Source organism: Liolophura sinensis, chromosome 11 (genome assembly GCF_032854445.1).
Source record: "Liolophura sinensis isolate JHLJ2023 chromosome 11, CUHK_Ljap_v2, whole genome shotgun sequence".
Taxonomy (NCBI): domain Eukaryota; kingdom Metazoa; phylum Mollusca; class Polyplacophora; order Chitonida; family Chitonidae; genus Liolophura; species Liolophura sinensis.
Window position 1 is genome coordinate 12,919,446 of NC_088305.1, and position 19,192 is coordinate 12,938,637.

General features: G+C 42.3%; 1 protein-coding gene across 3 annotated transcripts; it reads right to left on the bottom strand.

Annotated features, from left to right (window-relative positions):
* Positions 1 to 880: 880 nt before the first annotated feature.
* Positions 881 to 17,709, bottom strand: LOC135477429 (progranulin-like). Of its 3 annotated transcripts, none has more exons than XM_064757524.1 (10): positions 17,680 to 17,709; positions 16,016 to 16,219; positions 11,348 to 11,848; positions 10,761 to 10,994; positions 10,353 to 10,586; positions 9,945 to 10,178; positions 9,537 to 9,770; positions 8,556 to 8,795; positions 6,470 to 6,709; positions 881 to 3,508 (listed from the first exon to the last, which is right to left on the bottom strand). In XM_064757524.1, exons 2-10 carry the CDS (start codon positions 16,217 to 16,219, stop codon positions 3,377 to 3,379), a joined length of 2,253 nt encoding a protein of 750 aa, XP_064613594.1. In that variant the 5' UTR covers positions 17,680 to 17,709; the 3' UTR covers positions 881 to 3,376. The 3 variants fall into 3 exon arrangements, with proteins under 3 accessions (XP_064613594.1, XP_064613595.1, XP_064613597.1); XM_064757525.1 differs by having other exon boundaries at positions 17,622 to 17,691; XM_064757527.1 differs by lacking the exon at positions 17,680 to 17,709 and adding an exon at positions 16,626 to 16,689.
* Positions 17,710 to 19,192: the final 1,483 nt, after the last annotated feature.

Sequence of the window (19,192 nt, forward strand, 5' to 3'; positions counted from 1 at the left end):
AAAATTTCTTTTCCTCTGTTTTAACACACATATATATTTAAATAATCCAACAAAGTTTGTAATCTCTGTATAAGAACTGATTACACCGGTGTAGGACCTTATTAAAGAGTAGAGAAGCACATAATGAAATAAAGGATATCCCGAACATTACCATTATAATATTACAGATCGTATTGTTTAAGATCATGTCCTTGTCAAAATCTGCACCAATCATTTGTAGGGTGGATAAAAGAGGGGAAAAACCACACAAATCTAAGATTAATATCTTTTTTCCAGGGGCCATTTGCACAAATCGATTGTGGGCTAAGTTGATTGCAACTACCATGGTAAATAAGATCCCCCTACCATCGCTTTGTGCATCAAGCCTCCTGCACATTATGTACTGAAACAGTTTAGCTGCTCTGAATACGCTGTATATTGTTGTTGTATACCAAAGATTTGTAAATCTGACAAATGTACAAAAACCACAAAAATCTATGTAAAGAGCTAGAATGCTATACCTCATATCAACTGTGTGCTGCTCAGTCTTGTCCAGTGTGGCTCGCTGGTACACAGTACATTGTGGCTCGCTGGTGGTCAGTACAGTGTGGCTCGCTAGTGCACAATTCAGAGTGGCTCGCTGGTGCACACTTCAGTGTGGCTTGCTGGTGCACAGCAGTTTAACTTCCTTGTGTACAGTTCAGTGTGGCTCGCTGATGCACAGTGCAGTGTGGCCCGCTGATGCACAGTGCAGTGTGGCTTGCTGGTGCACAGTACAGTGTGGCCCGCTGGTACACAGTACAGTGTGGCTTGCTAGTGCACAGTTCAGTGTGGCTCGCTAGTGCACACTTCAGAGTGGCTCGCTGACGCCCACTGCACAGCACAGTTTGACTTTCTTGTGTACAGTTCAGTGTGGCTCGCTGGTGGACAGTACAGTGGGGCTCGCTGGTGCACAGTACAGTGTGGCGTGCTGGTGCACAGTACAGTGTGGCATGCTGGTGCACGGTACAGTGTGGCTCGCTAGTGCACAGTACATTGTGGCTCGCTGGTGTACAGTACATTGTGGCTCACTGGTGTACAGTACAGTGTGGCTCGCTGGTGCACAGTACAGTGTGGCTCGCTGGTGGACAGTACAGTGTGGCTCGCTGGTGCACAGTACAGTGTGGCTCGCTGGTGGACAGTTCAGTGTGGCTCGCTGTTGCACAGTACAGTGTGGCGTGCTGGTGCACAGTTCAGTGTGGCTCGCTGTTGCACAGTACAGTGTGGCTCGCTAGTGTACAGTACAGTGTGGCTCGCTGGTGTACAGTTCAGTGTGGCTCCCTGGTGTACAGTACAGTGTGGCTCTCTGGTACACAGTACAGTGTGGCTCCCTGGTGTACAGTACAGTGTGGCTCCCTGGCGTCCACTTCAGTGTGGCTCACTGGTGGACAGTACAGTGTGGCTCGCTGGTGTACAGTACAGTGTGGCTCGCTGGTGCACAGTACAGTGTGGCTCACTGGTGTACAGTACAGTGTGGCTCGCTGGTGTACAGTACAGTGTGGCTCGCTGTTGCACAGTATAGTGGGGCTCGCTGGTGCATAGTTCAGTGTGGTTCGCTGGTGCGCAGTTCAGTGTGACTCGCTGGTGCACAGTTCAGTATGGCTCACGGTACAGTGTGATACATTGATTTACACCATGTGGCTCACCAATGTGCAGTGCGGTGTGACTCACCGATATCTTGTACTTCAGTGCACCACACTGTACTGTGGAAAAATTACTCTGTACACTATGCTTCATAATATTGGGCCACGCAATGCAGCTGGTAGGCAGTACAAGGATCAAAACTCTTCTGTACTGTACTGGGATTTTTCTGTTCAGTGACATACAGTGACCATACAGAGTAGTGCACATGAAAGTCTTGCAGACTGCTTCTCCTCTGGGGTAAGAAGATCAAAGTCTTCTTGCTTTACTTGCCTTCATACAAAGCCCAATGTTTTCAAAACTTCAAGTCATAATGCTGTCACAAACAGTGTCAAATCCTACATCACGCACGGACAAAATATCACTTCAATATCAAATCCTACATCACGCACGGACAAAATACCACTTCAATATCAAATCCTACATCACGCACGGACAAAATACCACTTCAATATCAAATCCTACATCATGCACGGACAAAATACCACTTCAATATCAAATCCTACATCACCCACGGACAAAATACCACTTCAATATCAAATCCTACATCACGCATGGACAAAATACCATTTCAATATCAAATCCTACATCACGCATGAACAAAATATCACTTCAATACAAAATCAGTACGAGATTCACACAATGGCGAGCATAAAAACGTCACCTTTGTCTTTGTCAAACAATAGGAATGTATGAGCCACTGTTTTCTGGACAAAGTGACCACACATGGTCTAAAATTCTGGAACTCCAAGATTAACAGATACATTAATAAACATAAACCATACACCAAACAAGACAGAACAAAATGAAAAAAACATAATGCGAACCTGGACTGAAACATTTCAAAAGTTTTACAAATAGTACAAGTGTTTTGAAGTAAAGAATATATACATATATAATCTAAAAAATGTAAATACGTGTAGCACAACAGTCAACATCAAGGGAATCAGTACTCTTAACTTTCCCAATTTTACAATTTTCACAAGAATTTTCTCCACTGTTTTTCATTTCTGGGTGGACGTTTTTTTTATCTCTTTTTAGCTTTTTTTAAAATCTTTTTTGTATATCATCAGTATATGCTACAATATTTATTAATCTTCCTAAAACAAAAAAAAAACAAAAAAAAAATAAAAACTTACAAACACACAACCACAGCTTATAAGTTTAAATGTTTTTGTCAGAATAGATAATGATAAGGAAACTTACAGCGAACATGTACCTAGCTAACAGTAATTGATGAGATTTAAGCTTGCCAGAATATGTGGCTAGGATATGCCTGGTATGTACTATTATTTGAAAACTTGAAATCAACTAATAATGGCATCCACTTAGATGTGGTCCATTTCCTGTAATTCTAACTTAAATGAAATCGTCATTCTTCAGAAACATAATCAAGCAAAGTGATTTTTACAAGAGAGTTACCTAAAACGGATTTCACGCCCTTTCACGCACTTTCATGCCCGTAAGCCGATGAACAGGACGAATTAGAATTCTTCTGCTTTTCTTCTGAATGAATCTGTGTAATGCTATATTATATTTAATGCACCATGCATGCAAGAACACAGGTACAAAGATCAGAATCAAAAATAAATGCCTGCTCTAGAGCTAGACAAAGCAAAACTCAAATACAAAATTTAAGCCTTGTCTTAGCCATAATGCCGTTCAATTTTCTGCGCGTTGTGGTTGATGGTGTGTATCTTCCTTAAGGCAAACGTCCCTAATGTTTTGGGACGGCCAGTTGTTTCTCTGCCCAGGGAACACTAACCTCACCCTTATCACAGCTTCCCTTGCTGACATCACAGCTGGATCCTTGTGGACAGCAATGTCTGTGATCTGAACAACACTGGGCCTGAAACAGAGATGACAGTGTCATAATCTGAACAACACTGGGCCTGAAAGACAGACAACAGTTTTTGGTGATCTGAACAATGCTGAACCACTGAGTCTGGCACAAAAGACCACAGTGTCAGTGATCTGAACAATGCTGAACCACTGAGTCTGACACAAAAGACCACAGTGTCAGTGATCTGAACAATGCTGAATTACTGAGTCTGACACAAGAGACCACAGTGTCAGGGATCTGAACAATGCTAAACCACTGAGTCTGAAACAAGAGACCACAGTGTCTGTGATCTGAACAATGCTGAATCATTGAGTCTGACACAAGAGACAAGAGTCTTGATAATCCCAACAACACTGGACATGAATTTATTTTTTTACTTATTTATTTGATCGGTGTTTTACCCAGTAATCAAGAATATTTCACTTATACGGCCAGCATTATGGTGGGAGGAAACTGGGCAGAGCCTGGGGGAAACCTACGACCATCCACAGGTTGCTGGCAGACCTTCCCACGTATGGCCAGAGAGGAAGCCAGCATGAGCTGGACTTGAACTCACAGCGACCGCATTGGTGAGAGGCTCCTGGGTTATTACGATGCACAAGTGCGCTAACCAACTGAGACACGGAGGCCCCCACTGGACCTGAAAGATAGACAACAGTGTTGGTGATCTAAACAACACTCAACAATTGAGTCTGGCACAAGAGACCACAGTGTCACACCTCAATGGCCAGGTACATGACAAATCTCAATGGCCAGGTACATGTACCTGACAAACCTCAATATCCAGGTACCTGACAAACCTCTATGGCCAGGTACATGTACCTGACACACCTCAATGGCCAGGCACCTGGCACACCTCAATGGCCAGGGGCCTGACAAACCTCAATGGTCTGGTACGTGACAAACCTCAATGGCCAGGTACCTGACAAACCCAATGGCCAGGCACCTGACAAACCTCAACCGCCAGGGACCTGACAAACGTCAATGGCCAGGTATACGTACCTGACACACCTCAATGGCCAGGGACCTGACACATCTCAATAGCCAGGTACATGACAAATCTGAACAATACTGAACTACTGAGTCTGACACAAGTGGTGGAGATCTGAACAGCACAAACAGAGACAAAGACTGACCAGTAGACAGATTGATCCCATTCAAGTTTGGTGTTGTACTCATTGCCACTGATCTGAACAACATTGAACCACTGAGTCTGACACAAGTGCTCGTGATCTGAACAGCACAAACAGAGACAAAGACTGACCAGTAGACTGACTGACTGATCCTATACAAGTCTGGAGTTGTACTCATTGCCACTGAACAACATTGACTTACTGACTGATCTAAGACTGATCTTACGGACAAACCTCAATGGCAAGGTACATGACAACCTCAATGGCCAGGTACCTGACAAACCTCAATGGCAAGGTACCAGACAAACCTCAATGGCCAGGCACCTGACAAACCTCAATGGCCAGGTACATGACAAACCTCAATGGCAAGGTACCTGACAAACCTCAATGGTCTGGTACATGACAAACCTCAATGGCCAGGTACCTGACAAACCTCAATGGCCAGGCACCTGACAAACCTCAATGGTCTGGTACATGACAAACCTCAATGGTCTGGTACATGACAAACCCCAATGGCAAGGTACCTGACAAACCTCAATGGTCTGGTACATGACAAACCTCAATGGCCAGGTACCTGACAAACCTCAATGGTCTGGTACATGACAAACCTCAATGGCCAGACAACTGACAAACCTCAAGGGCCAGGGACCTGACAAACGTCAATGGCCAGGTATACGTACCTGACACACCTCAATGGCATGGCCAGGGACCTGACACACCTCAATGGCCAGGTACATGACAAATCTCAATGGCCAGGTACATGTACCTGACAAACCTCAATATCCAGGTACCTGACAAACCTCTATGGCCAGGTACATGTACCTGACACACCTCAATGGCCAGGCACCTGGCACACCTCAATGGCCAGGGGCCTGACAAACCTCAATGGTCTGGTACGTGACAAACCTCAATGGCCAGGTACCTGACAAACCTCAATGGCCAGGTACCTGACAAACCCAATGGCCAGGCACCTGACAAACCTCAACCGCCAGGGACCTGACAAACGTCAATGGCCAGGTATACGTACCTGACACACCTCAATGGCCAGGGACCTGACACATCTCAATAGCCAGGTACATGACAAATCTCAATGGCCAGGTACATGCACCAGACAAACCTCAATATCCAGGTACCTGACACACCTCAATAGCCAGGTACATGTACCTAACACACCTCAATGGCCAGGGACCTGGCACACCTCAATGGCCAGGGACCTGACACACCTCAATGGCCAGGTACATGACAAATCTTAATGGCCAGGTACATGTCCCTGACACACCTCAATGGCCAGGGACCTGACACACCTTAATGGCCAGGGACCTGACAAACCTCAATGGCCATGGACGTGACAAACCTCAATGGACAGGCACCTGACAAATCCAAATGGACAGATACCTGACAAACCTAATCGGCCAGCTACCTGACAAACCCCAATGGCCAGCTACCTGACAAACCTTAATGGCCAGCGAATTGACAAACCTCAATGTTCACGTGCCTGAAAAACCTTAATGACCAAGGCCAGTTAGTTCCAGTAAGAAACCTTTGGCTCTGTAAGCCATCAACAATCCTCCCAAAATTCCAATGGTACAATATAAAATTCCTCAATCTTTTCGCATATGAAAGAGAAATTTTCAGCGCTACTTATGCATGTTTTTAACTTGATGATGGAGACAGAACTACACTGGTTAGACTGGATAATTTCAGGGCTTCACAAAAGTGTAACATTATCAGTCTACACAGAATAATGCCCTCACAATTTGCTTGAATAAACACCTTGCTAACATACAAAAAATTACAGCAAATATTTACAAAACAAAAAACCTGTCAACTATACCTTTGGAAACGGACAGCAGCCATACTGACCAGAGGCCAGCTTACAACAAGTGCTCGTATCTGGACACTGGGATTGACCGTCTGGACACTCAATGTTCTTTTGTACAGACTTGACAGATGGTCTGGCAGGCAGTTTGGTGACCCATGGAAAACTGCTGTGGCCCCGGATGCACTTCTCCTCCTTCACATCACAGGTAGTGCCAGTTGGACAGCAGTGGGTGTGGTCAGAGCAACACACAGCCTGTCAATCACAGAAGGGTTGGTATATGTATCTAATCAACCACCATATATGTATGAGGCAGAAAAAAAGAGTAACATTTTTTTTTACAGCGTTCATGAAACAAGTTAGTGTATGGCCATTGTAAATGTTCAGGATTAAGGCTAAAAATACAGAAATGGAAAAAAAAATGTTGAAAACAGTGTATGTTTCCTTTGTGTGGCATATTTTTGTATTAAACTTTAGAATCCCTGTAGTGCATATTGTTTGTTTTCACTGGAGAATTTATTAAACTCATGTCAGGTACAAATCGCAGTGAATATAGAATCTACAGACGTTCATATACTGGTGGTTAATCAAAGTGGACGTTCCAGGTCACTAATGGAAAGGCCAAGTCCCAAAATGACGTTTAAAGTGACATGATTGCCCAAAATCTGGATTTTCAAACACATTTTGATTGTGACATCTTAATGAATCACACGTATTGAAACAAAAAGTATTCATTGAGTATGTAGCTTGTACAAGCCCGGAGAAATCCTGCCTTTATTCAAATTCAACACGAAGAGGTCAGCCCATTTTGCCTCATTAAAACTCAACTGGAAGGGCCCGAAGCATATATGCAGCGTTTGGAAAGTCTCTGTCAAAACAAACATGTCAAGTGAGGTACATGTGGGTGACAGAAACAATGACAGTATACTGCCCAGCTTAAGTTCTCATTTCTTGGCATTCGATGTGAAATTAATACGTAAGGTTCACCATTTACATTCTATGCTTGCTTGTCAACTTGTCAAGCTCTTTTTTTATGCCTCTTTCTCTTCGATCTTGTCACGAGCGAGCTGTAAATCCTCTTTTTATGCGTGAAACTCAAGCATGTTTGTTTAGATATGAAGTTTACCATATTTTTTTTTTAGTTTTTGTTATTATTAAACATTCACTTAACGTACAATGCTGGGAGTGGGATTAACGACAGCTTGTAACTTTTAATTCTTGAGAAATATACCTATTAATTATGCTGTTCTGCAAAAAACGCAGAAATACCTAATATTTGAGCTGGATGCCCGGGAGAAACCCACGACCATTCGCAGGTTGCTGTCAGACCTTCCCACGTATCGCAAGTATATAAGTTGTCTATAATTAAATATGCTGCACTTTGGTAAAGATTGTTCATATATCCAACATGGGTATGGACTATACACTGCTTCTTTGTGCACAATCTCTGGCACAGACCACTATCCCCCCACCTTCACTGTTCTTTACACCTGTCCCGATAATAGTTGTTCTGACAGTACTCAGTCAACATGAACATCAAGAGCCAAGCTCACTAAATTTGATTCGTTTATTTAATGGATTTCACCTAAAACTTAACTGTTTCAAAGTGTTGTATTTTGCTTGATTCTGACTGATTGATCAACCTTATAGGGCCATTTAAAGAGTTCTTCATGAAGTTGGATTGATTTCTTATCAGAAAATTTTGAGTGTTAGCATCAACAGTATCATTTTAGTGCCTTTCCTGTGCCTATTTAGTGCAATTTTACAGGCCAAACTTATGATAAAATACAGCACCTGACCATTTTGAACCCCTTGGATGAAGATTGATACGGTTATTTGTACAAAATAAACTTTTGATTATCTTCCATTGGAGAAATGAAAGAAGAGCACCTTACGAATGGAAACAATTTTGTACCTTTTCTTGCACCCTGGTGACTCCAACTGATTTATTCATTTATTTGACAGGTGTTTTATGTCGTACTGAAGAATATTTCCCTCATATGACGATGGACAGCATTATGGTAAGAGGAAACTCGTCAAAGTCCGGGGGAAAGACTCAAATTAACCAAAAGCTCTCCTGGAACACAAGAATACACCGTACCTTTGGCAACGGACAACATCCATACTCGCCAGAGGGCAGTTTGCAACAGGTGTTTCCATCTGGGCATTCTGACTGACCATCTGGACATTTGATGTCCGTCTCAGTTAGCTTGCTGACCGGCCTGGACAAAGGCATCTCATGCCAGCGTATTGTACTGTAGCCTCGTAGACACTGGCCCTTACTGACATCACAGGTTGTGCCTGAGAGACAGCAGTGGATGTGGTCAGAACAACACACGGCCTACAAAACAGATTTTGTACATTTCAGTGAAGTGCACTGTGTACGTGTGTATTTTGGCTTCCTAGGTTCATTTCAAAACTGCCGTGAAACATATCCTCTTCAGTCAAATTTAAATTATTCAATAACCTAAATAAAAATATTTTTTATGCATAAGAATAGGCTCCTCTGCAAAAGTCTGAAAGTACCAGAAATAACTAAATTTATAATCAAGTTTGAAGATTATTTCATGTATAAATATTAACAGCAAAGTAACTTCAAAGAAATTCATTTAAACTATCTCAATATTTCTACTTCAATTATGCCATCCTTAGGAGACTTAATTAAAGTCAAAATACTGAAATCGCCAAAATGAATTTCTTCGGGGTTATTTTGTTTGTATATTATTCAAAGCTGTTCAGTGGATCAACTATATTTGACTTAAACGTTTGTGATGAGTTTTATGGGTGGGGAAAACCAGAGTCACCCATGTAAACCACCATCCTTGCCCAAGTTATGAAGATGTGATGCACAAATAGGCACAGCATACTAGTATAAAACAAGTAGTCTTCAAAGTTAGGCTGCAACAAATGGCCGTCAACAGCTTATCTTCACCATATACAAAATACGCAGTCCAAGGCCAGGTTTGAACTCGCATCTTGTGTGTCATAGTGATTGGAAGGCATACACATCAGCTCCTCGGTCAAACGTCAATTCCCTTTCCACTATTTAATCTTTAATTTTAATAATACATTATAGTTTTACCTTTGTCAATGGACAGCATCCATACTGACCAGAGGCCAGTTTACAACAGGTGCTTTTATCTGGACACTGGGACTGACCATCTGGACACACCACACTGCCAACACTTGCTCTCGACAGAGCAGGCTGTTTCTTCAGCCAGGGGGTGCTGATCTCACCTCTGTTACATTTGCCCTGACTGGTATCACAGGTTGTGCCTGAGGGACAGCAGTGGGTGTGGTCAGAGCAACACACAGCCTGTCGAATACAATACAAGAATGAACAACATGCATAACACTACTATCTCAAACAAAAGCTACATACACGCACATAACTGCAGCAGGTTCGAAATGTGACATTACTGATGATTTCTACCCACAACTGACAGCTGTGTAGAACTGCAGACAAGCAAAGAATTTAAGCCAATGTTACCTTTGGTAAGGGACAGCATCCATACTGACCAGAGGCCAGTTTACAACAGGTGCTTTTATCTGGACACTGGGACTGACCATCTGGACACACCACACTGCCAACACTTGCTCTCGACAGAGCAGGCTGTTTCTTCAGCCAGGGGGTGCTGATCTCACCTCTGTTACATTTGCCCTGACTGGTATCACAGGTTGTGCCTGAGGGACAGCAGTGGGTGTGGTCAGAGCAACACACAGCCTGTCGAATACAATACAAGAATGAACAACATGCATAACACTACTATCTCAAACAAAAGCTACATACACGCACATAACTGCAGCAGGTTCGAAATGTGACATTACTGATGATTTCTACCCACAACTGACAGCTGTGTAGAACTGCAGACAAGCAAAGAATTTAAGCCAATGTTACCTTTGGTAAGGGACAGCATCCATACTGACCAGAGGCCAGTTTACAACAGGTGCTTTTATCTGGACACTGGGACTGACCATCTGGACACACCACACTGCCAACACTTGCTCTCGACAGGGCAGGCTGTTTCTTCAGCCAGGGGGTGCTGATCTCACCTCTGTTACATTTGCCCTGACTGGTATCACAGGTTGTGCCTGAGGGACAGCAGTGGGTGTGGTCGGAGCAACACACAGCCTGTCGAATACAATACAAGAATGAACAACATGCATAACACTACTATCTCAAACAAAAGCTACATACACGCACATAATTGCAGCAGGTTCGAAATGTGACAATACCGATGATTTCTGCCCACAACTGACAGCTGTGTAGAACTGCAGACAAGCAAAGAATTTAAGCCAATGTTACCTTCGGTAAGGGACAGCATCCGTACTGACCAGAGGCTAGCTTACAACAGGTGCTTCCATCTGGACACTGGGACTGACCATCTGGACACACCACATTGCTAACGCTCACTCTGGGCAGGGCAGGTTGTTTCTTCAGCCAAGGGGTGCTGATCTCACCTCTGTTACATTTGCCCTGACTGGTATCACAAGTTGTGCCTGAGGGACAGCAGTGGGTGTGGTCAGAGCAACACACTGCCTTTAAAACATAATCAAATATCAGTAAATTTGTCCATACTTCGTACAAGAAGCTTTGCTTGCTGACTTCAATTCAAGGCCGCTCAATGAGGTCATTTAAGACAAAAAGACTGTATGCTCATTGAAGACTCATTCACACATACCAATCTGTCGAAACAACTTTCTCCTTTTAAACATTCAACAAATAAAGGTCATAAAATGGCACTTCTATTGCATATGGCTGACAATACCTGCCTTCACAAAGCAAAAGCTTTCAAAACAATTTTTTACCATCAACAGATCTCTCAAACTTGGGCACATAACATTTTAAGTCTACCACATTAAATGTTGAAAATTTGTACCAACTAAACCTACCTTTGGTAAAGGACAGCATCCATACTGACCAGAGGCCAGTTTACAACAGGTGCTTCCCTCTGGACACTGAGACTGACCACCTGGACACACAACATCCTTCTTTAGAGTCACATTCACTTCGTTACCCAATTCATTTTCTGTCAACAGAACTTTGTTTTCTGTCATTACCTCTTCTTTTTGTATCAGCTTTACATTATTTTGAGTCAACTGATTTTCATTCAGCGCTAACTGTATTTCCTCCTCTGTCAACTTAATTTTTTCCTCTGTCAATGTGATTTTGTTTTCAATGAGTTTATTTTCCTCTTGCTGCAATTCGTTTTCCTCCTCTGTTAACAGTATGATCTCTTTTTTCAGGTGGTTAGTGTTGTCTTCATCAACAAGTCTGGCAGGTAAATGAACAGCTAGGGGAAGCTGTTCTTCTCTGCGGGAACACTTCTTACGCCGGAGGTCACACCTAGATCTCTCAGGGCAGCAATGCAGATGATCTTTGCAGCAAACAGCCTGAAGACAAATTTAATTACTTATTTTAGTGATGATTCATGACGTGCAATATTTCAAGTGAATTCAACAAACGTTTCACAAATATGATGACTGGTATTGGTAGAGGAGATTTGTAGAGGGGCTAGTTGTGAGATACTGGAAACCACACAAATATAAAATTAACCTCCTGCCTTCATCTCACCTGATAGTGGACAAACCTCCTGACTGCAGCTCACCAGATACTGGACAAACCTCCTGGATGCACCTCACCAGATACTGCACAAACCTCCTGGATGCAGCTCATCAGATACTGGACAAATCTCCTGACTGCACCTCACCAGATACTGGACACACCTCCTGACTACACCTCACCAGATACTGAATAAACCTCCTAAATACAGCTCACCAGATAGTGGACAAACCTCCTGACTGCACCTCACCAGATACTGGACAAACCTCCTGACTGTACCTCACCAGATACTGAATAAACCTCCTAAATACAGCTCACCAGATAGTGGACAAACCTCCTGGAAGCAGCTCACCAGATAGTGGACAAACCTCCTGGATGCACCTCACCACATACTGGACAAACCTCCTGTATGCACCTCACCACATACTGGACAAACCCCCCGGATGCAGCTCACCAAATACTGGGCAAACCTCCTGACTGCACCTCACCAGATACTTAACAAACCTCCTGGATGCAGCTCACCAGATACTGGACAAACCTCCTGACTGCATCTCACCACATACTGGACAAACCTCCTGAATGCACCTCACCACATACTGGACAAACCTCCTGGATGCATCTCACCAGATACTTAACAAACCTCCTGGATTCAGCTCACAAGATACTGGACAAACCTCCTGGATGCACCTCAACAAATACTGGACAAACCTCCTGACTGCACCTCACCAGATACTGAACAAACCTCCTGGATGCATCTCACCAGATACTGGACAAACCTCCTGGATGCACCTCACCAGATACTGGACAAATCTCCTGGATGCAGCTAAAAGATACTGGACAAATCTCCTGACTGCACCTCACCAGATACTGGACAAACCTCCTGACTGCACCTCACCAGATACTGAATAAATCTCCTGAATACAACTCACCAGATACTGGACAAACCTCCTGGAAGCAGCTCACCAGATAGTGGACAAATCTCCTGACTGCACCTCAACAAATACTGGACAAACCTCCTGACTGCACCTCACCAGATACTGGACAAACCTCCTGACTGTACCTCACCAGATACTGAATAAACCTCCTAAATACAACTCACCAGATACTGGACAAACCTCCTGGAAGCAGCTCACCAGATAGTGGACACACCTCCTGACTACACCTCAACAAATACTGGACAAACCTCCTGGATGCACCTCACCACATACTGGACAAACCTCCTGGAAGCAGCTCACCAGATAGTGGACAAACCTCCTGACTGCACCTCAACAAATACTGGACAAACCTCCTGACTGCACCTCACCAGATACTGGACAAACCTCCTGACTGCACCTTACCAGATACTGAACAAACCTCCTGGATACAGCTCACCAGATACTGGACAAACCTCCTGGAAGCAGCTCACCAGATAGTGGACACACCTCCTGACTACACCTCAACAAATACTGGACAAACCTCCTGGATGCACCTCACCACATACTGGACAAACCTCCTGGAAGCAGCTCACCAGATAGTGGACAAACCTCCTGACTGCACCTCAACAAATACTGGACAAACCTCCTGACTGCACCTCACCAGATACTGGACAAACCTCCTGACTGCACCTTACCAGATACTGAACAAACCTCCTGGATGCAGCTCACCTGATACTGGACACACCTCCTGACTGCACCTCACCAGATACTGAACAAACCTCCTGGATGCAGCTCACCTGATACTGGACAAACCTCTTAACTATGAACCTTATCAGATACAGGACAAACCTCCTGACTGCACTTCACTAGATACTGGACAAACCTCCTGACTGCACTTCACTGGATACTGGACAATCCTACTAAATGCATCTCAACACATACTGGACCTCCTGAGCCTCCTAACTCCTAACCAGATTATTGACAATCTTCCTGACTGCACCTCACCTGATACCAGAAAAACCTCCTGCCTGAACCTCACCGGATACAAGTTTTCCCATAATAAATTATCAGACAATCCTACAACTAGCTTAGGTTGTAACATTATTTTGTGTTTTACAGACAAGCCAACACTAACAAATCAAAAAATGGAATAAAAATAAAACTGAAAATACTTCTTTTTTTTTTTTCGTATCCAGTCCCCTTTATTTTTAATTTCCTGTGTTCAAGGCTTTCTGTTCAAGTTGCCCAACAGGAACAACTGCTGGAAAAGTCCACCTTTCTGACAAATTAGATGATTTTTCAGTTTTAGTTTTATTACCACATTCTCCAATGAGGCTGAAAAGAGATTCATTTCACCTATAAAACAAAAAGTTAAATTAGTGTGGCCTTAAATCAACCCAGTGAGTTTGTGTAAAACTACAAGCAGACCTAGAAATGAAAAGTGCGCGATTGCTTTCACTTGCAATCGCGCGCCCCTTGCTGTAAAGTGTTCAGTATTTATTTCATTTATTTCAACCAGATTTTGAAACAAAAATTCCATGAAATGTCCAGACAAACTCGTAACGAACATATGTAGGTTTGCTCATATACAGAACAGCCGACAATCTGGAAGCTTTGCAGCTTTGAGAAGCGACACATGCACACTTAAAATGTTATGAACTGGAAGACAGTATCGTGATGGCGTCCATCGTAACTGAGAGAGGCAACATGGGAAATTTTGTGAATTTATCCACTTTTCTGGGGTGGAATGCGAGTGACATTGGCTAAGGCAAGAAAGATGTACAAGGGCCTGTTTGGTGACTAAAGTACATTGTAGAACCTTCAGAAAATACTCTGATAAAGTCGGAGCAGACAGTAGAATCCGCGGGAAAGCATGTGGGAAGATCAACACATACATCAACGAGACAATCTATGTGACAAAGCACAATGTCACCTGGCGTTTGTCGTCAACAGTAATATTATATGGGTGTGATAGCATGGCGTTTGCTGTTACAATCACAAATATGTAGCATTGGTATTTCTTCAATAAATGTGATTTTTCATTCATTAAGTACATCTTTTCCTGTGTCTTTGTGTATTGCTAAAAATTCATACATGTCCAGTTGGGGATGGTCACCAACAACAAACAAAACGATTAAATGAGTTTTAATTATTATGGTTAAGGCTTGTGGTGCTGAATTTAAATGAGATGTTCTTTACGCATTGATCATCCAAGCCTTGGTATCTCTACCTATGAGTGTGTGATTATTTAATGATGTCGTAGATTGAGATACCAATTCACTGTGTACTTTAGCTAAAGCCTCGTCCAGGCTATCCAACATCACTCAACTTATGTTGAATCAACAAAAGTCAAGAGCAAGTTTAATGCTGTTGAGGTAAGTTGAGTATCCTGTCCACCCTACACATCAGATGGGTCAACTTTGTTCAACACTGTTGACGGGAGTTGAACGATGTTGAGCTGTATTTTTTCGATAAATGAGACACAATGGTGATCCGCCGGAAGAATCGTGTCTTGGGTTTATTGCCTGAGCTTATTGCCATGGCTGTTTGGTGTAGAAGATGTATCATCATGACACCAGTTTCTCTCTTTTGTCACCATTTTGCCCACGTCAGATGCTTTAAGATGGTCATGTTATTTCTACATACCTGCTGATTGGCTACTTTCACTCAACTTGACTCAACTTGTTAGCAAAAAATACACATGCACATTTCCGATTCAACCGTGTTGGATAGTGTTGAGTGTTGTTGAACGAAGTTCAGGAACCCGTCCAGACTACGCAACACGTCTCAACCTGTTCACTCAACTTTAAGTTGACTCAATTTATTGAGTCAACAAGAGTTGAGTGATGTTGGATAGTCTGGACAAGGCTTTAGACTACATGTATTTGAGGTCACATTTTTTCCACACAACAGAAAGACAGGTACATGTGATTCATGTCTGCGCAGCTCCCCTTAGTTCACGACATGGAGCGATTTACTGCTCCCAAGAGACTCCCCTTAGCAAACTGTGCGCAGGGATTCCTCACTCCCCTTCCATTTCATTATTTCAAGGTCTGCAGAAGCTTTGTTTAGTTTGTATTTTACCTTAGGGTAAGGGCAGCAGCCATAAGCCCCTGAGTTGAGTTGACAGCAGGTCTGCCCTATAGCACACTCTGACCTCCCGTCAGGGCACATGACCCCATCAGAACTGGCTGGCTGGGCAGGGTTTACATCCTCATGTTGTGAAAAATACAAAGTGTCCGCAGCGGCCTGTATGACTAATATCGTCAACACACAAAACCTGTACATCTGTAAAAATAAAAACAAGAAAGGACTATCTGATTAAATTTGGCTAAATTATTATAATTCACCAAATTTCTCCTGAGAACAGAAAATCATCAGGCTGGTCTACTGGAAAATTATAACATTCATCACTGACAACACATTGAGAGCGTATCACCTTCAACCTTCACATCTGTTGAACATAAATTTGCTTTGGGAAATTTGGACTAGATGGTTGAATGTTGACGCACAGGTCAGTTATAAAATAAAGTTATTGATGCTGAACCCGTTCAACAATTTCCAGGCTTGACCAGGAACTTCTGCAAAGACCTAGTGAAGAGATAAAGGAAGTGGGCAACCATAAGGTTATTTAAATTTCATGTCACCAGAAGAACAATAAGACAGAAGCCTATAAACTATAGAGTATAATGACCTTTAGCGGCCAGGCTTCTGGCCCATGTACTTGGACAAAAGGTGGCAGGGCTTGAATGAACGGAGACATCGAGAGCCTTTTTTACATGGCCAGTGTGACTACTGACTCAGTGCCCTATCTTAAAATTCTGACATTCATCACAACACCATCCATTCCTATCTCTCATAAAAACAATGTGTGAATTTCAAACTCCAACCTCCTTCCCACCTTTGTTCATTTCTATGTCATTCTCCAGTTGCATCTCAAACACTGTATTGCTAATTCACTACCCTAAGCTACACAACTAATTAACTTGCTGATCTTTTGGTGACATTAACCGACAGAACATTGGAAGTACTGAACTGCTTTCGCCAGCCTTTCAAAACATCCATGACCTCTGCCTGAATGTGGTTTCCAAAATAAAACTGAGCTCTTGCATTAAGAATGCTCTGAAAATGATTACATTTTCATTGCCGTCTGTATAGGCCTAACTTCAATCTTGATAATTCCACTCCTCAGGATGGAAAGACCCTTCTAATGTAGTTCTGAACTCTGGGTGCCACATGGGTGGACCTCACTGCCGATTTTCCTGAGAGGTTGGGATGGATTCAGTGTTACGATGAATGTCAATATTGAGCTCATTTGATGTTGAAATTCTTCCATGGACTGATAAACCTTACTTGTAACTAAATTAGGCTATGTAAAGTTTGTGACTGAATTTCGGTCAATTTTTTTTTTTTTTTTGGCTAACACCTACTTTCCCTGACTTCGGTACAATATTTAAATGTGACAAAGTCTGTCTTAACTGGTGCATTCCCTGTCATTTCGGTTATGCTGAATTGGACAAACTAATCTAATTCATTCCAGCTTAGTTAGCAGGTTAGCAAAAGTTGGTGGTACAGTGAAACAACAACAACGACAGAAATGCGCCGGTTCAAAGGTGTGTAGGATGAGAACTGGGCGTGTAAACGTCAACCATGTGACTGTTTAACCTCCCATGGTTTGCGCTCAGCTTACCACTGAAGTTGCACAATCAGCATACAGCTCAATGTTCTCTCAAACGCTTTCAGGTTACCTTTCACTTTCGTCCACGCTGGAAATGAAGAATCACGTGAAGACGAGTACTCAAAGTCATGTGACGATATTAAGCTTCGGCAGAGTTCGGTTATTTCCGTTGAGACGTCCACGCCTCGGAGCATCTCTGATTTATGCGACTTGTCCCTTCGACTTTTGCCACGTTAAATATTAAGACTGAAGTAGAAAGACAAATAAATAACAATTTTAATTTAAGACATAGTTATAGAAAATAAGAAACTAGAATTTCCAGTTCATCCATATACTTTTCATGGTATTAAGAAATTATAATCTTTTTAAAAAGTAGACTGGTTCTAACTTCGAACTGATATTTGTTGTGATATTTTCAAGATTTATTACGGGGCAAATAACGATGACCGTGTGTATTTGTAGCCAAGAAATTGTGCACTACCACGTTCTCTAAAATTTACTCCAATTTATGTGGTCACGCAACTCATATCAATATTTGTAAGCGTTTCATTCGTATATGTATGTATTCCGTTTTGTAGCATAGTGATTATGAAGGTAAATTATATACTTAAGTATATATGTTTTAAGTTCAAAAGGCTTTCTCAATTTACTGGCGTACTTGCAGCTGTTTATAAAAATCCATATGTAGATCACTAGATTAATGTGACATACAAGTACAGATATACATATAAATGCCTATAGCACATGCAGGTCAGAGTACAGCAGCCACTTTTATTTTCCTTCCAGGTTAAATTTAGCTAAATGTTACCGGTACTGTCAGTGAGTATAGAAAGCCCTTTTCACAAGAGTGGTTTTAGTTTAGAGCGTGAGTGTAAAACTGGGAAATAAACATTTAATTCTAAACAAAATTATTTTAAAACAAACAGGTTGACTGCCATACATAAATTTCTAGCGTTTGGTCCACAACATGCTAAGATCAACTTGTACATATGTCAGAATTAAAAATTGTTTACATGTCCATGAATGCTATAGCTTTATGTCCCTTAAAGTTCCTACCACCTAAAAGTATGTGAAAATTTTCAACAAGATGGCCAACAAAACAGCAGAGACCTAGTAATACCTATATAGTGAGGACGACTGAGAGGATTTGTACGTGTCTGTCGTTACCATAATGTTCGTGAGATATTGTCCGCCATTAATTAATCGGATCATATACACCTATCCATTGCCCCATTGTAAGAGCTCACAGTATGGTAGCCAAATATACAAGTTGAAACGTGTAATGATCTCTCGAGAGGTTTGGGACATTTGTTGACCACCAACTGTGAATGGGGATTAACTTAAAAAGGTCTCATGGGTGTCTTTTAATTGATTTGTTTTCACTTAAGTCTATTGAGCGATGACCAACTCAGAAAATGTACGAGGATGTTTCAGGCGCGTGAACTGAAATTCTACTACAGTTCATTGAAAGTAATACGGACCTTACAAATAGAATGTACAGTATTATAGATTACTTACAAGAATTACATTTGAAATGCCTTACATATCGCATGCCGTTAGGATACAACGTTTATATAAGTGTA

Excerpts from the sequence above, each read along its gene's own strand:
- LOC135477429 (XM_064757524.1), bottom strand. The coding sequence starts at position 16,219 with ATGTACAGGTTTTGTGTGTTGACGATATTAGTCATACAGGCCGCTGCG. Across the intron at positions 11,849-16,015 it reads GCTGCTGCCCTTACCCTAAG|GCTGTTTGCTGCAAAGATCA; the intron begins GTAAAATACAAA and ends ATTTGTCTTCAG. Across the intron at positions 9,771-9,944 it reads GATGCTGTCCCTTACCAAAG|GCTGTGTGTTGCTCTGACCA; the intron begins GTAACATTGGCT and ends TGTATTCGACAG.